The sequence below is a fragment of the Aquarana catesbeiana genome, linkage group LG11 (genome assembly GCF_042186555.1).
Source record: "Aquarana catesbeiana isolate 2022-GZ linkage group LG11, ASM4218655v1, whole genome shotgun sequence".
Taxonomy (NCBI): Eukaryota; Metazoa; Chordata; class Amphibia; order Anura; family Ranidae; genus Aquarana; species Aquarana catesbeiana.
Genome location: NC_133334.1, coordinates 108,159,509 through 108,178,842, shown reverse-complemented (window position 1 = coordinate 108,178,842; position 19,334 = coordinate 108,159,509). Strand labels below are relative to the sequence as shown.

Here is a 19,334-nt window from a genome sequence, read left to right as displayed (position 1 = left end):
TTTCAAGCATGCTTCTTAGGCTAGAAGGTTACTGATAACCGCCCAGCTAATTTTTTCTGAGGTTAATATTAGTTTATCAGAAATAGTGCTGTGAAAACTGTATACTTGAATCAGGCTTCTAAAATAAATAAAATCATGGCTTTAAGAAAGGTAGCATAATATTGAATGACATCATTGGTAAGTTAGTAGGCACTGTCTGAAATACCTGGTCAATTATAAGCTCATTGTTTAATTCCATTGCTGCCTAATATCTCCAATACACCTTAACCATTTTATAATACGACTGTTGTGGTCATTGACACAAGTTAAGATGCATCTACTACATATTATTCTAGAGATGAATTACATATATAAGTCTAGGGGGAGGAACACATAATATTAATACACATTTGTCATGTACAGTACATACATCTTTTTAGGTACTAGCATACATAGGTGCGTTTATTTGGACTTAAATCCCTTTCATAGACAGATTCAGTTCAGTTGTTTGATGGGACCCTGTCAGCAGGCCATTTATTTTAACAAAAATTTTCCCTTACTGTTATATGTGCATTTATTAGATTTTATGCAGGTTTTATTTACCTATAGTGCCTCCCTCGTGTAGACATCCAAAAGGTCTGATGTTCAAGGAGGGAGGGAATTGACTCTAGCTGAAGTAGTCATTCTAGCAAGTTCAGAGGCACATGAGTCAAAAAATATTTATGGACAGGAAAAACCACTGCAAGTAAACATTTAAAATACTCAACTTTTTATGTTTTTATGTGTATTTTTGTAAGTTGGTGACAGGGTCTCTTTAAGGAATTGTATGAGATATACAGGCAGAATACAAATGCAATAATAAAAGAAGTAATATGGATAGATTTGTACCACTGTAAGGTTTCTGTACTAACCAACTACTAAATAATTAATACATGCAATGCAGTACACTATAAAAGTGGACTCCCCAGTTACAGAACAGTTGCACTGGCAATTTTGCCTTATAGCCTTTAGTACAGGTACTGTTGTAACACACCGGCAACACAATAGCACCAAGTGCACATAACCTGATATTACATACTGTAGAGTGCATTTTTATTTTGGCTGAAACTCCCCTTTAATTAGAAGGGTTCTTCAAAAAGTTTCCTCACTTTTTTAAACTAAGTTATATAGATAAAATTGCGGAAACTTTTTGAAGACCCCTCGTAACATATGTCTGTTTCTTAAAGGAAAACAAAAAATTTAATATATTGCAAATTACCAGTCCTTAGATGTGGTTGCTGCATTTTCTTTTTGCAGACTAAACATTTTCAGCAAGTACAGAAATGTTCTTGTCACTTCCTATAAGCTGAAAAGAAAGTACAAGTGCCCTATTGTTCTTGTTTAAACCACTAGTCCCACCAATCCACCACATAATGGAGATGAACAAAGGCAGACATATTTGAAGTCCTGACCATTATGTTTCCTTCCATAAATACAATGCAGATATTAGTGCACACATGGGGGAATAGGAAGTGTGTTATTCGCAGCATTAGCAGGTGAAAACAAAGAACACTTTAAACATTAAGGAGGTTGCCAAATTGTGGGCTAAATAAATATGCCAGAGAAAACCTGGAATTCCTTCAGAATTTGAGTGCAAAGTACGTGACACAACAGGGATGTCCGATTTCACTGCGTTGAGTTGGGCTCATACTCAAGTGGCCCTGTTACCCATGAACAGTGTACAATGTGTCTACCACTGCCCCATAACATGTTCACAAAATTGTTCCCAAGGCTAGATGTCAATGTTAAGAGATTATGTATACTTTTAAACAGTAACTATAACATGTTGTCAACAAATCTGAGTTATTATTGCATTGTTAAACTTTAAAGCCCAACTCCAGGAAAATGATCCTTTACAATGAGGCTGCTCCCACACTGTATTGGGTTAATTGCTTGCTTTTCTAAGGGAGAGGAGAAATACTTTAACTTACCTGATTCTCAGCTTGCCTGGCAGATTGCGCCCCCCCATGATCCGGTGGTGGACTGACTCTTGGCCTTGACATGTTCAGTGCAGGGCTATGAGATCAGGCCCCCCAGACTGTTGGAGCGTGGGGGAGAAGACGCTGCGCTGGTCTCGCAGAGGGGGGGGCGGAGGATCAGGTAAGCAAATTTCCTTTTATTGTTCTTCTATAGCTAAACAAGCAAATGACCCTTGCAATATAGGGCACAGTCCCCCTGCAAGGGATTGTTTTTTTAGTTGTCTGGAATTGGGCTTTAGGTATTTCTATATAACATTCACATTTTTACAAACGTGCTTTATCATATTTAAAATATATATGTGGAATTGTGTTAAATGTCTAGTGGCTTTCTGTAAAATAGACAATCATCAGTATGACTGTTAAAATAAACTCTCAATGACTTAAAATGACTACATGTTTACTCAACGAGACCTAACTGACAGATTTACATAACAAGAGAGGCGCAGCAAAGCATAATTATTGTGCAGCACGACTAAGGAAGCAGGCACTGCTTATGTAATAAACAGAGATGTCACCATTTAAATAATAACTAAATACATTTTTTTTTAAATATTACAACAGTGAAAAGTTTTTTTCATAAAATGTTTAACTTTCATGTGTATATAACACAGCAAAATATATCATCCCTTGATACCTTCCTAATGGCTGTACACACCTCAGACAAAGCATGTTCTGTTTTAGGGGCATACACTGAGACAGTGAGCATTGATAGCCCATCCACTTCAAAAATATCTTCACTATGGTGAAGCCATCATATACCGTATGCAGGAGTGCAAAGCATAGGAGCCCAATAGCAGATACATCAGTACAACTCCTATATTTATTTACCAGAAATGCACAGATTGTATAAATAAAGGGTAGGGTATAAGTGCTGGGTATCATTAACAGTTTGTAACATAAAACAGTGCAATTAATAAACATTCTTTTTCAGGACCTATTGATGCTATAGACTCATTTCCATTTTTGCAAACGTGCAGAAGGGCTTTTTCACACATGTATATTCCACTGCAGTGTGTTAAGGTGTGCTGTGTTACAGCGCCCATTCATTTCGAATTGGTCGTCAATATATGTGATAAACAAAAAAACACAGTCCCTGCAGCATTTTTGATACGGTGCACCACAAAGCACAGAATGTACATTATTTGGCTAGAGAGTGGATGCATTGACATCTATTGTAGTAGTGAGCTCAAGTGCCATGCTAAATGCACCGCACAAAATACCAGGCATTACCACAATGCCAAGGTGTGAAGCCTGCCCTGGTGATTGTGTTTACTATATATTTTCTCCTGCTCGAACATCTGTAAAAGTGCATAGTGATTATATTCTGATTGTTATTTACAAGGCTGCAAGGAACCAGCCAGATCAGAAGACCTGGTGATTATCATTTATCATTAGCAATTAATCTCTTCTATGAAGCAAATGAAGAATTTAATTTTCTTATTTTTATTTTAAGGCAAAGCTGTTGGATCACATCCGACATCCGTCAGTATATATTAGAATTTCTGCAATGTTATCAATAATGAAACAATGCAATTGTTAACTAGTGGCTAATTATCCGATTTAGAAATATGAGAATTACCATTGCTGACTTGTATTCAAAGTGACCATGGCTCATACAATATAAGAAAATTGGGCGAACATTTTCGTGAGGAACGATCATACGATTTTCAGATAGTGTGTACACAACTTTCGAAAGCCAATTCCGACAGTCCGAAACAAAAATTTCTGAAGGGACAAATGCTAAAATTTTTCTCATATGGGAACCAAACTAATGATTTTCATTTTAATATGTACCATTCTCGTACGATTTTCGCACAAGAAAGATCAGAAATGAAAGAATGCACATGTTCAGAAACAATAAACAACAAAATAAAAAGCATTTTTCATAGGAGGATTTTTGCACATTATTTCTTTCCTCGCTTCTGAATTGCTGTGAAACAACGAGCTAAATCGGATGATTGTTCACCTGATTTTCTTATAGTATGCACCCCACTTAAGCAAGGCACTAACTTGGAAAAGCATGTGCAGATAAGTTGTGATTTGTCCTAGGGCTGTACCTCAGCAAGTAGTGAATCAAGAATAAGTATGACAGCTTGGAAAATGCACCCTCCATAACAAGTCTGCAACAACAGGTCCCATATACCTGGCACCTTTTAAATAGTGACAACTCCTTAGTTCACAACATGGTGGTAGTGGTATTGTCAGAGAGGTTACCTGGTTGGGCGCCGGGGCGCGCCGGGGCGTGTTGGCGCTCGCGTTCCTGTCCGTGCTGGGGCGCGTGTCCCTGTGGGCACCGGTGTGTCTGGGCTGGCCGACCGTGGCGTGCGGGGTGGCGTCCGGGCGTTCGTGCGTACGCGCGTTCGCGCTAGCGCGCGTTCGCGTTAGCGCGCGTCCGCCTGTGGGCGCTGCTTGTGACGCGACCCGGTTCGGTGGGCGTGCGCGCCGGTGTCGGGGGCGCGCTCGGGCGCGTGCGGGGGCGCGGCGCGCTTTGGCGAATCGGCGCGCGCACGTGCGCGGCGTTTTGGCGCCAATCGGCCTATTTAAGGCTTGCCTCTATGCTGACCCAGTGCTGCCTGATCAAACAGCTCTGTACCTTGTCCGTGATCATCCTGAGTTCCTGTTTCCCTGTTGTGCTTATCCGTTGTGACCCGGCTACCCCTTGGACTATCCTTGATTGCTGCCTGAACCCGACCCCGGCTTGTCTGACCTTGTTTTTGCCTCACCCTCTTGTACCGCTGCTGCCAGCCCGTTGCCGACCTCTGCCTGTGTGTGACCAGCCTGATCAGTTCCTGCCCAGCATCTGCTCTACCCAGTCTGAAGACCTACCGGTTGCTTGCCAGACCATTGTGCTCCAGGATCCTACTACAGGCCCTCATACCACTCCGCATTCGTGGCCTCCTGTCTACTCTATCAGGGGCCCCGAATCGGATACGTAAGGGAGCCTACCCTCTGCCCAAGCGGACTCACCTGTCTGGTAAGTGTGGGACCTGATAGTATCAGGCAGCCATGACTGAGTCCGGGCAGGGGGCCTCCCCCATGGATGAACTGTGCAGGCACCTAGCGGGCCTCACTCAAGCCGTTAAAAGTCTGCAAGAAGGCTACACTAGATTGGAAGGGCAGGTCCAGGCCCTCTCAGCCTCTCCTTCAGGAGCAGCGTCCAATTCGGCTTCGGCACCCTCTGTTGTGATGCTTCCACCAGAGCCCAGAGTACCTCCACCCGAGAAGTTTTCAGGAGATCGCAGTAAGTTCCAAGCGTTCCGCAACGCTTGCGAACTGTATTTTGCCCTGCAACCCCGTACATTCTCCCTGGAAGTTACTAAAGTGGGGTTCATCATATCCTTGCTGACTGGTGAACCTCAAACCTGGGCCCACAATCTGCTGAAACAAAAGGCTCGATCCCTTGATTCCGTGAGTGACTTCTTCCTAGCCATGTCCCAACTGTACGAGGACCCTCAGCTAACGGCAACGGCTGAAGCCACTTTGCACTCCCTCCAACAAGGTCGCAGAGCGGCTGAAGATTACGCCGTGGAGTTTAGGCGTTGGAGTGCCGACACGGAGTGGAATGACGCTGCCTTGCGTCACCAATTTCGGCTGGGATTATCTGACCCTCTAAAGGACGAGCTGGCACGAGTGGGGGTTCCCCAGACACTAGAGGAACTCATCAATTTATCTATCCAAATTGACCGTCGCCTCAGGGAAAGACGCTCTGAAAGATCAGTTGGTCATCCACGTCTTACCTGGATGTTGCCCAGGGCCCCTAGTGCCCCGCACCAAGCTCCATTGGTCTCATCCGCTTCCGCCCAGGAAGGCTCGGAGCCTATGCAGTTGGGACTGCTCCGTCCCTCTCTGACCCCAGAAGAGAAGACCCGAAGACGCACACTCAACCTGTGCTTGTACTGTGGAGAGCCCGGTCATTTTGCAAGAGCATGCCCCAATAAGAGGCGTAAGTGTCTACCGTCTTCCTCATTGTGTGCACCTGTCCTACCTAGTACCGGTAGCCATTTAACTCTCTCCATTGTCTTGCAGTTACCTGGAAGGAGCATCCCAGTACCGGTCATCGTTGATTCAGGGGCATGCAGTGGATTCATTGACCGGACCTTTGTTGAAACTCACCATATCCCCACTCAAACTAAAGCCCAAGGACTGGCAGTTTTTCTAGCAGACGGTTCCACCCTCCGTTCCGGACCCGTCACCCAAGAAACGGTTCCTCTTTTGGCCACCATTGGCCCGGAACATCAGGAACTATTACGCCTAGATGTCATCTCCTCTCCTCTCTTTCCAATTATCCTAGGGATACCTTGGCTACAGGCCCACAATCCTAGCATCAACTGGGCTACGGGCGAGGTTCAGTTTTCCTCCGAATATTGTAGACAAAACTGCTTACGGGGAACCCCACCAACCTCTTCCCAATGTCTGTGCATGGACTCTGAAACTAAACTCTACCAAGATCTTCCTGAACCCTACCGGGATTTCCTAGACGTGTTCAGTAAGAAGGGGGCAGAAACCCTTCCAGCACATAGACCCTATGACTGCCCAATAGAACTTCTACCGGGTACCGAAGTCCCCTTTGGTAGAATCTTTCCCTTGACTGAGCAGGAGCTGGGCACCTTGAAGACTTACATTGACGAAAACCTGAAGAAAGGGTTCATTCGTCCTTCTACGTCTCCAGCTGGGGCAGGCATCTTCTTCGTAGAAAAAAAAGATCATTCCCTACGTCCCTGCATTGACTACCGGGAGCTTAACAAAATTACCATAAAAAACAGATACCCGCTACCTTTGGTTCCTGAGCTGTTTCAGAGGTTAGGATCTGCTACCGTGTTTACTAAACTAGACCTCCGTGGAGCCTATAACCTGATCCGTATAAGAGAAGGAGACGAGTGGAAGACAGCTTTTCGTACCCGATTTGGTCATTATGAGTACCTTGTCATGCCTTTTGGTCTGTGCAACGCACCGGCAACATTTCAGCACTTTGTTAATGATGTCTTTCATGATTTACTGGATTTATACGTCATCGTTTATCTAGATGATATCCTGGTCTTCTCCGCCTCTCTGATGGAGCACCGCAGACATGTACGAACTGTACTCTCCCGGCTAAGACAGCATGGGCTCTACGCCAAACTCGAGAAGTGCGAATTTGAGCTCCAATCCATCCAATTCTTGGGTTTAATCATCTCTCCTGATGGCATTAAAATGGATCCTCAGAAAGTATCCGCCATTCTGGAGTGGCCTGCACCGACTGACAAGAAAGGGGTACAACGTTTTATTGGCTTCGCCAATTTCTACAGAAAGTTCATCAGGGGATTTTCTTCAATCATAGCTCCCATTACGGAACTTATTAAACAAGGGTGCCGGTTCCACTGGACCCCTAAAGCACAAGAGGCCTTTGAAAAACTCAAAGCGTTGTTTACCTCAGCCACTATTCTTAAACATCCCAATCCTGCCTTGCCTTTCGTCCTGGAGGTGGATGCCTCCGAAGTTGCGGTCGGAGCTGTACTGTCTCAGAGACAGGGTGCCAAAGCACTCCTGTATCCAGTGGGATTCTTCTCACGTAAGCTCTCTCCGTCCGAGAAGAACTATGATGTGGGTGATCGGGAACTTCTGGCCATTAAAGCAGCTCTGGAAGAATGGCGTTATCTCCTGGAAGGTGCAGCACATCCCATCTTGGTCTACACAGACCATAAGAACTTAGAGTACCTAAGAACGGCCAAGAGATTAAAACCCCGGCAGGCCAGATGGGCACTTTTTTTTTCGCGATTTATTTTCCACATCACGTACAGACCTGGATCCAAGAATGTCAAATCCGACGCCCTTTCCCGGATGTTCCTTGACTCTGAAAGAACCCTGTCCCCAGACACCATTCTTCCTTCTGGAAATTTTCTCGTTCTACAGGAAGACATAATTTCTCAAATCAGGCGAGCTTCCTCGAGAATGCCCCCACTTGCTGAAGCCTGTGCCAAGGATGGACTGCTCTGGTTCAAGAATAGGATTGTGGTTCCTGAGGAGCTGAAAGCACGGGTACTAAGCTTGTGCCATGACCACAAACTTGCGGGTCACTTCGGCACACGGAAAACAATTGACCTTGTCCAACGCTCCTTCTGGTGGCCTCATCTTACCAGGGATTGTAAGGCATATGTGGAGTCCTGTGATACGTGTGCCAGAAATAAGACTAGCCGGTCAAGAGCATGGGGCCTACTGAAGCCATTACCAGTTCCAGAGAGACCTTGGGCCATGATCTCTATGGATTTTATCGTGGAGCTTCCACCATCAGAGGGTTTTTCATCCATTTTTGTTGTAGTGGACAGGTTGTCTAAAATGGCCCATTTCCTCCCCATGAAGGGCACCCCCTCAGCCATGGAGACCGCCGCTATCTTCATCAAAGAGATCGTCAGACTACATGGAGTCCCGACCAATATAGTCTCGGACAGAGGCGTCCAGTTCACCTCCAGATTCTGGAGATCCCTTTGTGGTGCCCTTGAGATCGAGTTGTCCTTTTCCTCGGCCTACCACCCTCAGTCCAATGGACAAACTGAGAGGACGAACCAAACCTTGGAGCAATACATCCGCTGTTTTTCAGCTTTTTCCCAAGATGACTGGGCCTCCCTGCTTCCCATCGCAGAATTTTCTTATAATAACTCTTTACATTCAGCGACTAATCAGTCTCCGTTCTACGCCAACTACGGTTTCCACCCATCCTTCTTACCTGGAGTATTTTCTGAATGCCCTGTTCCTGCAGTTTCCGAGACCTTGAATTTTTTCGCCAATAACAATAAATTGCTACAGGAAACCATGACCAAGGCTCAGGAAGACTATAAGAGGATCTTCGACAGAAAGAGGCGAGGAGAACTTATGCTAGAACCTGGCAATTCTGTCTGGCTGTCCACCGCAAACCTCAAGCTAGCTTGTCCATCCAGGAAACTGGGTCCCAAATACCTGGGTCCTTTCTTGATCAAAAGGAAGATCAACAATGTGGCATTTGAATTGGACCTCCCCAATTCCCTGAAAATTCATCCAGTATTCCACGTTTCTCTCCTAAAACCGGTCACGCCTAATTTCTTTCCTGGTCGTTGCATCGGTCCACCCAAACCAATCAAGGTTGATGGCGAAGAGGAGTTTGAAGTGGAAGCAATTCTTGATTGCAGAAGAAGGCGCAATCAGGTACAATATCTGGTGAAGTGGAGGGGCTACGGTCCCGAAGACAATTCGTGGGAACCAGAAAACAATTTGCACGCTAACGATCTCCTTCAATCCTTCAAAACCTCTCATCCCGCGAAGATGGCCCAGCTGGGCATCCGGAGTCTGCCCTTGAGGAGGGGGCACTGTCAGAGAGGTTACCTGGTTGGGCGCCGGGGCGCGCCGGGGCGTGTTGGCGCTCGCGTTCCTGTCCGTGCTGGGGCGCGTGTCCCTGTGGGCACCGGTGTGTCTGGGCTGGCCGACCGTGGCGTGCGGGGTGGCGTCCGGGCGTTCGTGCGTACGCGCGTTCGCGCTAGCGCGCGTTCGCGTTAGCGCGCGTCCGCCTGTGGGCGCTGCTTGTGACGCGACCCGGTTCGGTGGGCGTGCGCGCCGGTGTCGGGGGCGCGCTCGGGCGCGTGCGGGGGCGCGGCGCGCTTTGGCGAATCGGCGCGCGCACGTGCGCGGCGTTTTGGCGCCAATCGGCCTATTTAAGGCTTGCCTCTATGCTGACCCAGTGCTGCCTGATCAAACAGCTCTGTACCTTGTCCGTGATCATCCTGAGTTCCTGTTTCCCTGTTGTGCTTATCCGTTGTGACCCGGCTACCCCTTGGACTATCCTTGATTGCTGCCTGAACCCGACCCCGGCTTGTCTGACCTTGTTTTTGCCTCACCCTCTTGTACCGCTGCTGCCAGCCCGTTGCCGACCTCTGCCTGTGTGTGACCAGCCTGATCAGTTCCTGCCCAGCATCTGCTCTACCCAGTCTGAAGACCTACCGGTTGCTTGCCAGACCATTGTGCTCCAGGATCCTACTACAGGCCCTCATACCACTCCGCATTCGTGGCCTCCTGTCTACTCTATCAGGGGCCCCGAATCGGATACGTAAGGGAGCCTACCCTCTGCCCAAGCGGACTCACCTGTCTGGTAAGTGTGGGACCTGATAGGTATGTTATTGAAGAAAATAGCAAAAAGGAAAAACTAGAGTTGTTATGTATGAATAAGAGGTCAAAACTGTATTGCACCTTCTGAAGGAGAACTTCAAACAAAATTCATCAGTAAAATATATCAGAATATGAAGGTTAGGGATGAGCTCAAGCGTGTTCGGATCACTGTCACTGTACTTGGCCAATCATAAGCAGACATGGCACGCCTCACCTTGCAGCTGCAAGTATACAAGGGGAGTGAATACATGCAGCTGTGGGCGGGAAATGCTTCGGCCGCTTATGATTGGCCGAAGACAGTGACAGCTTCCTGGCAAGATCGCTCAGGTAGGTCCGGACTAGAATCCCCAATAAGTATATGCCCACTTATTATTTTTCTGTTTTTTTTTCTGTTTCCTATCTATGCACCATACATGGGAAGATCACCTTATTGAAAACAATGTCGCCAAGTTTTCAAATATACTACCTTTCTAGAAATAGTATGTTATTATCCATGGACATGGGGCCAACCATATTTCCTTTGTGCCTGGCTAATTATCTTATTCCAATTGCAAGTCTAAAGCTGGCCATAGACTGTTCGTCTTCTTTGTTAGGCCCTCTAGACTAACAGATTTTTCCATCCATGCAAACGAGATAGATGGAGAAGTCCCCCACACCAGAACATTGTATTCTGACAGCAGGACCCACTGCTGTCAGAATACACTGATCAGCGGCTGCAGCCACTGATCCAGAAAGACTTTCTAACATGTATCTTCTGTTGAGCAGGAATGACCACACACTGATCAAAATTTGGCTGGTTCCTGCTAAACCGGACAAATTTCAAAAAATGTATGGTCAGCTTAACACATAAAGTCTTTCAATATACTCTGCAGTGTTTAATGATTGGCATGCAATACCATGTGATCTGAGTTGCCTAGACTGGGAGTAGCAGTATTGTTTTTTTCATACTACGAAAGAGGTAGTTTTTCACTTAAAATAACAATGTGATTTAAATTTACCTGTGCCCTATTGATTACTGTGAGAGGGCCACTTTAACACATAATGATCTCTAGTCCCTATGAGGTATGTTAATCACCAGCATTGATTTGGGGTGTGATTGCTTTTGTTCAAGTCACACACTCCATGCCAAAAACAGGCCTTTGATATTATGGTAGGTTGTAATGTGGAGCCAAATGGTTATTCAAAGTGAGAAGATATATATATACTGAAGTTTGTGTTTTTGTCTGTAGTTCTCCTTTAACCCCAGTACACACACCTATATACAGTGTATGTATATTGTATATACATACATACATATATATATATATATATATATATATATATATATATATATATACACACTATATACAACATTAGGCGGGGCCTACAGCTAAACAAGTGATTTTGGTCCTGTTCTTAGCCAGCTCAGAAGGGTCGTAACCATCTTGAGGAGTTCTCAAACCATCTTGAGGAGAACCCCTAGCTATGACTGTATTGACTGTACTGTATTGAATAATGACAATGACGATTTGGAAAGTTAGGGTAATTTTTCAAGTATAGAACAATAGGTGGGTATATCATTTGTAAAAGAAAAGTATTCTTTCTATACACTCTCAGTAATTTAGCTTTGGCTCAATACTACAGCATAAGGACATTTATCATTTAAAAAATATCTTTTATACAAACCTATGGAGTTTTTAACAAAAAATAAATAATACACTAATACAATCTCTTGCACACATATAGTACACTTTGCTGCAATGCTTGTGACTTCAATAATTTCCTAGGGGCATATGTAATGAGTGTGGCATTCACCAAAAATTCAGTGCAGATGAATCTTTCTGCTGTATATGTTTTACAGTACAGGGATTGATTAACCGCCTGTGAATGTCACATTCACTGTTTATAAATATACCCCCAAGTATTTGCCTGTCAGGTTCCCATAGACATTGGATGAAAGTTGGAAGAAACGATTGTCCGGCCTGCTCATGGTGTGGATGAATGAACAGTAAAATTGGGGTAATTATTTTTTTGCAACATTTTTACATAAGTTTCTTCCTCCAGAAATTGTCTACAGTGTGGTCATTTGTCAATGAATCACATTTGGATGATAGCTGTATATCCAATGTGTATGGGTGTCCTTAAAGCGTCAGTCTGTTAAAAAAAAAAAAAAAAAAGTTTCAGCCCTTTGTAGGAGCTGAAGAATTGGACCACCCCACAATTCTTTATACCTCTCAGTAAACTCTGTGCTTGGCTGCTCAGCACAGACCTCTGTGCCATTACGGCATCTCCTTATTTTCTTTTACTTTATACTATGCAGCAAGTAATAGGAAGAATGGGAGCACCCAATGGGGTAGAGATCTACTCTACTTTTACTCTCTAAAAATATAGGACAGCAGGTGTCCAAGTCCCCTACATCCCACCTATAACTGTCATATCACTTTTGGGTGTACTGACCCTTTAAATAGTATACCCTGCCACATGGGTCTGCAAGACATTGCTGTTTTCAGAGGCAGCAAACCGCTTTGGTCCTGTATTTTAGTAATTTTACATTCTACACAATGTTTACTCTGCCAGATGTATATGTCTACACACTACAGTATATACATATATAGTCTTAGAAAAACAATGCTAGTAAGACTGTACAAGGTAATAGCCAAATATTCTGTCATATTAAATGCTCAGCTTACAGTTATCTCTCAAATAAAACGTATCCTAAAACGTAAATATACTTGAATTTCACAGTCCATTGAATGTATTTAAAGTATGACTCCAGCACAAAACTTTTTTCTTTTACTTTCAGATAAAGTGGGGAAGGGTGCGATGAGGAGATTTACCCTCCCTTACAGTCCTGTCAAATGGCAGTGAAATTAACACTTCCCTTTACTATAGGACAATATTTACATTTCTGTTTGTGTCACCATTGAAGAGATCTCTATTTAAAGGGTTAGTTCACAATTTCACAGTAAATGAAAAGGTGAACTAACTCACAACACCCTCTATACAACCCTGGTCCCTGCTGCGCTTACCTCCTTGGATGATTATATTCTGCTGCCCCTGCCAGCCAGTGCAGTGGTTCAGGCATTTGAAAAATGCAGTACATTAATGGTTCTCAACCTCCGGGCTGTGGCCCACTGCCGGGCATGGCCTCTCTCCTTCTGGGCATCCAGCTACATGCAGATCCCCTAAACTAGCACAGTGCCTTCCAGCTCCCACAGTGCTACCCAACATCCCATAGTGGACCACTGGCTCCTTAACCTCCCAAAGTGCCACAAGAGCCCTCACTCTCCGCAGTGTCCCCTAACTTTCTGCACTTCCTCCAGGCCCTTTTAGTGCCCCAACCTTCAACAGTGTCCCCCAGTCCTTCCAGTGCACTCCAATCTACCACAATGCTGCTGGAAAGCCGCAGTCACCTGGAGACACCCACAGCCCCCTCCTAAGACCCCATCCCCACAGTTGCCCCCAGCTATCTCCAGAATCATCTAAGGAGCCACCGAGTCTGCTGTAGAGTCCCCAAACCCCCTTCAGAAACCCCATCACTCAAAGTCCCTTTAGTGCCCCAACCTCCAGCAGTGTCCCACAGTGCCCCATGTCCCTGCAGTGCACCCCAGCCTATCACAATGCTGCTGGAAAGCCCCAGCCTACTGCAGAAACCCACTGCTCCTTCCAAAGACCCTATACCCACAATTGCCCCCAGTTACACCAAGAATCCCCTAAAGAGCCACCAAGTCTGCTGCAGACAAACTCCTTCAGAACCCCTATTACCCTCAATCCTATTCAGAACATTCCAATACATATTTTGTATTCCCATGCTTTTATTGTGTTAGTATAAACTTTTTTCTTTTACTGTTGGGGCAAAGAAGGTTTTGGAAGAATTTATTGGGCCCTGGTCTTAATAAAGTTGAGAACCATTGCAGCACACAGCCCAGGAGGCTGAGCAGCATCATAAAGGTGAGCGGAATTGGTCAGCACTAATATGTGACCATGCTGACCAATGAGAATCTCTCTGAGCCATCTTTGCTCTAAGACGGTGCCCCTGAAGAAAGAAGGCTGCTGAAGAGGGTGGTCTTCAAATGCCGGGACTGCTAGATCAGCTAGCATGACCACAAAAAGATACCCATCCAATGAGGAAACTGCAGCGGGAACAGGGTGTGTGGGGAGGGTGTGGTTTGTTCACCTTTTTATGTTTTGTAAAACAGTGAACTTCATACAAAGACAAAGACAGCAGTAAAAAGATTTTTTCTGGTATTCCACTTTTAGTGGGCCTAGGTTGGCAACATTTTACAGGTCATTAGCTAGCACGTTTTCATTGAGCCTCATATATAAAAGGTGTTTGAGACAAGCAAGTCTGTGTAGCCCGGAACAACCAGTCATATTGCAGCTGTCATTTCATATGCATTTCACATAAGGTATATCTGATATATAGGTCTAATGCCTTGCTGTGTTAATACAACACAGCATAAAGTGGCCTGGTGGTCCATAACTGGAACCCAGTGTGTCCCCAAAATATACCACATGTGAAGGAATGATCAGTCAAAAATATAAAATATTGATACGGCACTTTGGTCCTATTAAAAATACAGTAGCTCCCTAATTTTTAGTTGACCGTTTACAACAAAGAGAACCAATTCTTTGTGCTGGAGTATTTTTTAGAGGAACCTATCAATGTTTTAATAACTTGTTAAAGAGGTAATAAACCCAAAACCAAAAATGTAATATGTTGCAGCTTACAAATCATTAGATGTGGTGGCTGCATTTGTTTTCTTTTTAAAACATTTTTCTCCTTGTTTTCAACTAGAGATCTGACCAGTAACACACATCCTACATTGGCATGCATTCACTCTGGATGAAGGAGCACAGGGGCAACTTTGGATAGCAGCTTTGTCACTTGGGGGGGGGGGGGGGGGTGTTATATGGACTAGTGCATTTAGATACACTTAAAAATTGAAGCCAAATTCCAGGTTACACTTTATAAGTTATTACAGCAAACAGTTTTTTACATTTGGGATAAAGGTTTTACATAAACAAGATAAAAACTGATCTTTGTAAGCACCCCTGCTAGTGTTAAATGGTCTGTCCCATCTCTGTAACTGATACATTCTGCTGGAGAACTTGTTCTTTTGAAAAACAACAGACTTACTGGCTCGATCACCAGATGAAAATAGAAGAAAGAAAGTCTAAAAAAAGAAAATTAATGCAGCCATCACATCTAAGAAATGGTAAGCTGCAATATAATACATGTTTTCTTTTGGGTTTAACAACCACTTTAACTGGAAAGTCTAGAACAAAAGCTGTATAGACTATGTATACATGTACTTTTTAACAGTAGGTACCCTGATTAGAATTATCTCTTGTAACCCTAGCACATTAAAAATCCCAATCCCTATACTTTTCTAGGCTTGCTCAAAACATTCATACAGATGTCAGATGATTTAAATTATAAAATAAATTAAATTAAATCTAAAATGTATGTGGATGTTGCCATCCTTGTACAGTATGCTGCAGGTCCATGCAGCAGAGTTTGAATTACCAATATGATTGTTATGTCTAAAACAAAGACTTTCACCGTTTAGGATAATAAAATAAAATATGTTCCAGCAACATAAGCAATAACAACCAGACATAATACAGCTTTCTTGCCTGTAAGGTTAACACTGTGTCCTGCTTGCCAGCGTGGAACGCTACCTAACTAGCTGAAAGGCTCTGCAGATTTTCAGGCCAGATTGCACTGGTTCCAGCTTGTAAACCCACAAGTGACAAAAGGCAGGGCCAGGAAGTGTCCACACAAGGACTGTGTGGCAAGAGGAGCTGAAGTTAGGGTGCCACTAAAAGAAGATTAAAGTAGGTTTTCGTTAATCACGCTTGGAGGGTAAGAAGCCCAGGATAAATTCACCAATGCCTATAAAATAGATGACTTGTGCAATGCCAAAAAGTGGAGCAATAACCAGAGCTCTGCAGTACGCCCCCTTCAGGAAGGCAGTTGGACCCTCACTCCTCCAGATCTTCCTGCAAATAGAAAGACATATGTTGAAGAAACAGAATTCAGATACAAAGCCTGACACATAAACAGCAAAGTAAACCGTGCAATGTCTGTGTCTCTATTATTCTCACATAGATCCCTAAAGCGAAAAAAACCCTACATTTAAAAGAAATGTTACTTTTTTTAGTTTTGGATAGAATAAGAGTTGCGTTAGATCCATTGTCTGGTTTTTATTGCAGTCTGCCTAACCGCAGGGAAGATTTACCCTCACTATTGGTCCGGGTGTCACAAAAACAAGATGTGAGGAGAAATCATCCAGTGGAGAAAGCTCATTTGGTGACAACTGCCTAAAAGGGAATATCTTCTCACTTTACAGAGACCTCTTTTTACTTCCTGTTGGGTCCCTGGGATAGGAATTAAAAGGGAGACCTCCTCAACAGGATACAGGCAGAAAAAGAAACCTGACAGGGGTCTAGGGGTGTACTCACACTAGATCAGGGGTGTCAAATTCAATTTCATTGTGGGCCGCATTAGCAGTATGGTTGCTCTCAAAGGACCGGCTGTATCTGGGGTGAGCTAGGTAAAGAGTGCAAGATTCAAGAGTGTGCTATGTACAGAGTGCAGAGTTCAAGAGTGCGTTATGTACAGAGTGCAGGGTTTAGGGGTGTGCTATGTACAGAGTGCTGGGTTCAGGAGTGCTTCCTCGCATCTCTCTCTCTCCTACCTGGCCTGGCTCTAGTACCTCCCTGTGTAGGCGTCTTAGCCTCTGACTTCAAATCTGGGTGCGAGGACCACATGACAAGGCCTGGTGGGCTGGATTCGGCCTGCTGGCTTTGTGTTTGGCATATGTGCACTAGATGTTTTAACTGTGCCCAGGCATGGCTCACCCCATTAGTGCGGTTTGTTTCTGTCGCGTGAGTGCTCGGAACTGCGTCTGGGCAGGGTTAAGTGTACTGTGCCCTGGAAAGAGAGATGGTCTGGTGTATGGTTCATTAGGAGTCTGTGACAGTTCACTTCATTGTGGGTACAAACCACACTCGAGCACTGAACTCTCATAGAACACAGAGCATTCATGGAGCATTGAAACAAGGATCATTGTGGTTTGGCTGGCAGAGGTAATGACATAGGAACGCTTCCTTAAAGCACAGTGTGAGTACAGACCAGAATTGGAGTGGGGAGGGGGACAATCATAATCGGGCACGGTAAGAGATTTCCTGTTCCTTGACATCTTCTCTCTACCTGAACACTTAAAGCTGAACTCCACACATATAACAAACACTATTTAATGTACTATAGTTGTGTAATAGTTTAAAAATAGTTAAAAATATCATTACATACAATTAATGTAGGTAGCCGAACTTGGCTAGAACATATGCGTTGACACATATTGCAGTAATACATGTTTTAACACACATTACTGCAATATGTAAGTCTGAATGGACTCTAAAAGTTAAACTAAATCCCCAGATCCCTGACCCTCACATTAATCAAGGAATATGTGTAACTGAAGTGCTGGATTCGACTCATCAATGGATCATGGTTTGAGGAGATCAAACAAGCTTTTGAGGCACAATGGCTCTGGTGAGGCTGTTCTCAAACACAAAACAGGGTACACCTTAAACCAGGGTAGTTGAAGTTTGGAAACCACTACTATAATGTCTAAAGAGAGCACCAAAACCTCAGTGTGCTTCTGCTATTTTGCTCCCGAGCACTTTATTACTTTGTTTCATTTTTCAAGCAAATTAATTGTAATGGCTCTGCTATTTTGAATCCTTCTAAATTGAAGTATTCTTCAGAGCCCTGAAGAAGGGGGATATTTCTGAGTCCCTGAAATGTGTTGACTGTTTTGTATTGTCCTGCTGAACAAACACTCATTTTAACAGTTTTTGGACTCTCATTTCATTGGTCTCATGCTCTCTTAGGACTTTATCTACCTAGCATTATTCTAACCCAGGGCTTTTTTTCAGCGGGAGCGTGGGGGAACATGGAGAAGCGCAGTTCCGGCACCTCCAGCATTGAGTGTATGTAATGGCAAGGGGTGCTGGGGTGTGCTGGAGGGTCTATTGATGCTGGCTGCTGGGGAAATCTATTGTCGCTGGTGGAGATCTATCTTTGCTGGATAAGTCTACTGTTGCTGGTGGGGGGGTCTTATCTTGCTGGGGGGGTCAATTGTTGCTGGGCGGGATCTACTGTTGAAGGAGAGGGCTATTGTTGCTGGCTGCTGGAGGGTCTATTGATGCTGGCTGCTAAGAGATCTGTTATTGCTGCTCGGGGTCTATTATTGCTGAGGTGGTATTTTGTTGAGATGGGTCCATTGTTGCTGGGGGAAGTCTACTGTTGTGTGGGGGATCTATTGTTGCTGGGGTGGGGTCTATTTTTGCTCATTGCAAGGAATCTGTTTTACTATCTTTCTTGTTATCATTAAAACATCCAAAGAAATTACCGAGTAGCACAAAATTATATTTGGTTCTGTATTCTCTGAAAGCTGCAGTACTGGGAGGTGGGTAGGGGGTAGAACCAAAGGATGGTGCTCAGAGATTAGTAGGGGGTGGAGACAAGCGGTGACTTGAAAGGGGGGTTCCTGCACCTATTACCTGAAAAAAAAAGCCCTGTTCTAAACCCTATTAATTATACAAGTAAAAAAGTACAAAGTACCTCAGTCAACTGTTCGTATTAGTGCAAGGGCAGGATCCACACAAATATATATATAACCATATACATAGGTGGAAGGTCAGTCTATCAAGGCAGCCACCAAAAAGGATCGGAAGCCAAGTCCAATGTGCTGGGAAAAAAAAACAAGGAAAAGAGGCGCCACTGAGTATGTATCAAACACAATTTATTGATAAAAAGCAATATCCACTCACATGTAGAGCTGAAATGTTGAGTTCAGGTACATCTCCAGCAGGAGGAAGAGAGGTGTGTTTTTTGGACTACCATGTTAGCTTACTGCAGCCCATCACCAGTGGACGAGATGTGATGTTAGTACATATGGATTCACAGCTACCTGTAGTCCTCCTCTCTTCCTCCTGCTGGAGATGTACCTGAACTCAACATTTGAGCTCTACATGTGAGTGGATATTGTTTTTTATCAATAAATTGTGTTTGATACATACTCAGTGGCTCCCCTTTTCCTTGTTTTTTTAACCCCTATTCATGACAGTGCAGTACCAGGATATGGCAAAGGTTATTTGTGACAAGCCCATACTGGTAATTCTGATATCTATCTTGCTCATTCCTTTTTAACAAAATTCCAATGTGTACTAAACTCC

General features: G+C 44.2%; 1 protein-coding gene across 2 annotated transcripts in view; it reads right to left on the bottom strand.

Moving 5' to 3' along the window:
• Nucleotides 1–572: 572 nt before the first annotated feature.
• The window catches only part of SLC25A22 (solute carrier family 25 member 22), a 186,192-nt gene continuing 167,430 nt past the window's right edge, over nt 573–19,334 (bottom strand). For both annotated transcript variants that reach the window (XM_073604846.1, XM_073604845.1), the window contains one exon: nt 573–16,091. In XM_073604846.1, coding sequence (XP_073460947.1) covers nt 15,938–16,091 — 154 coding nt within the window. In that variant the 3' untranslated portion in view covers nt 573–15,937. The remainder of the gene's footprint in view (nt 16,092–19,334) is intronic.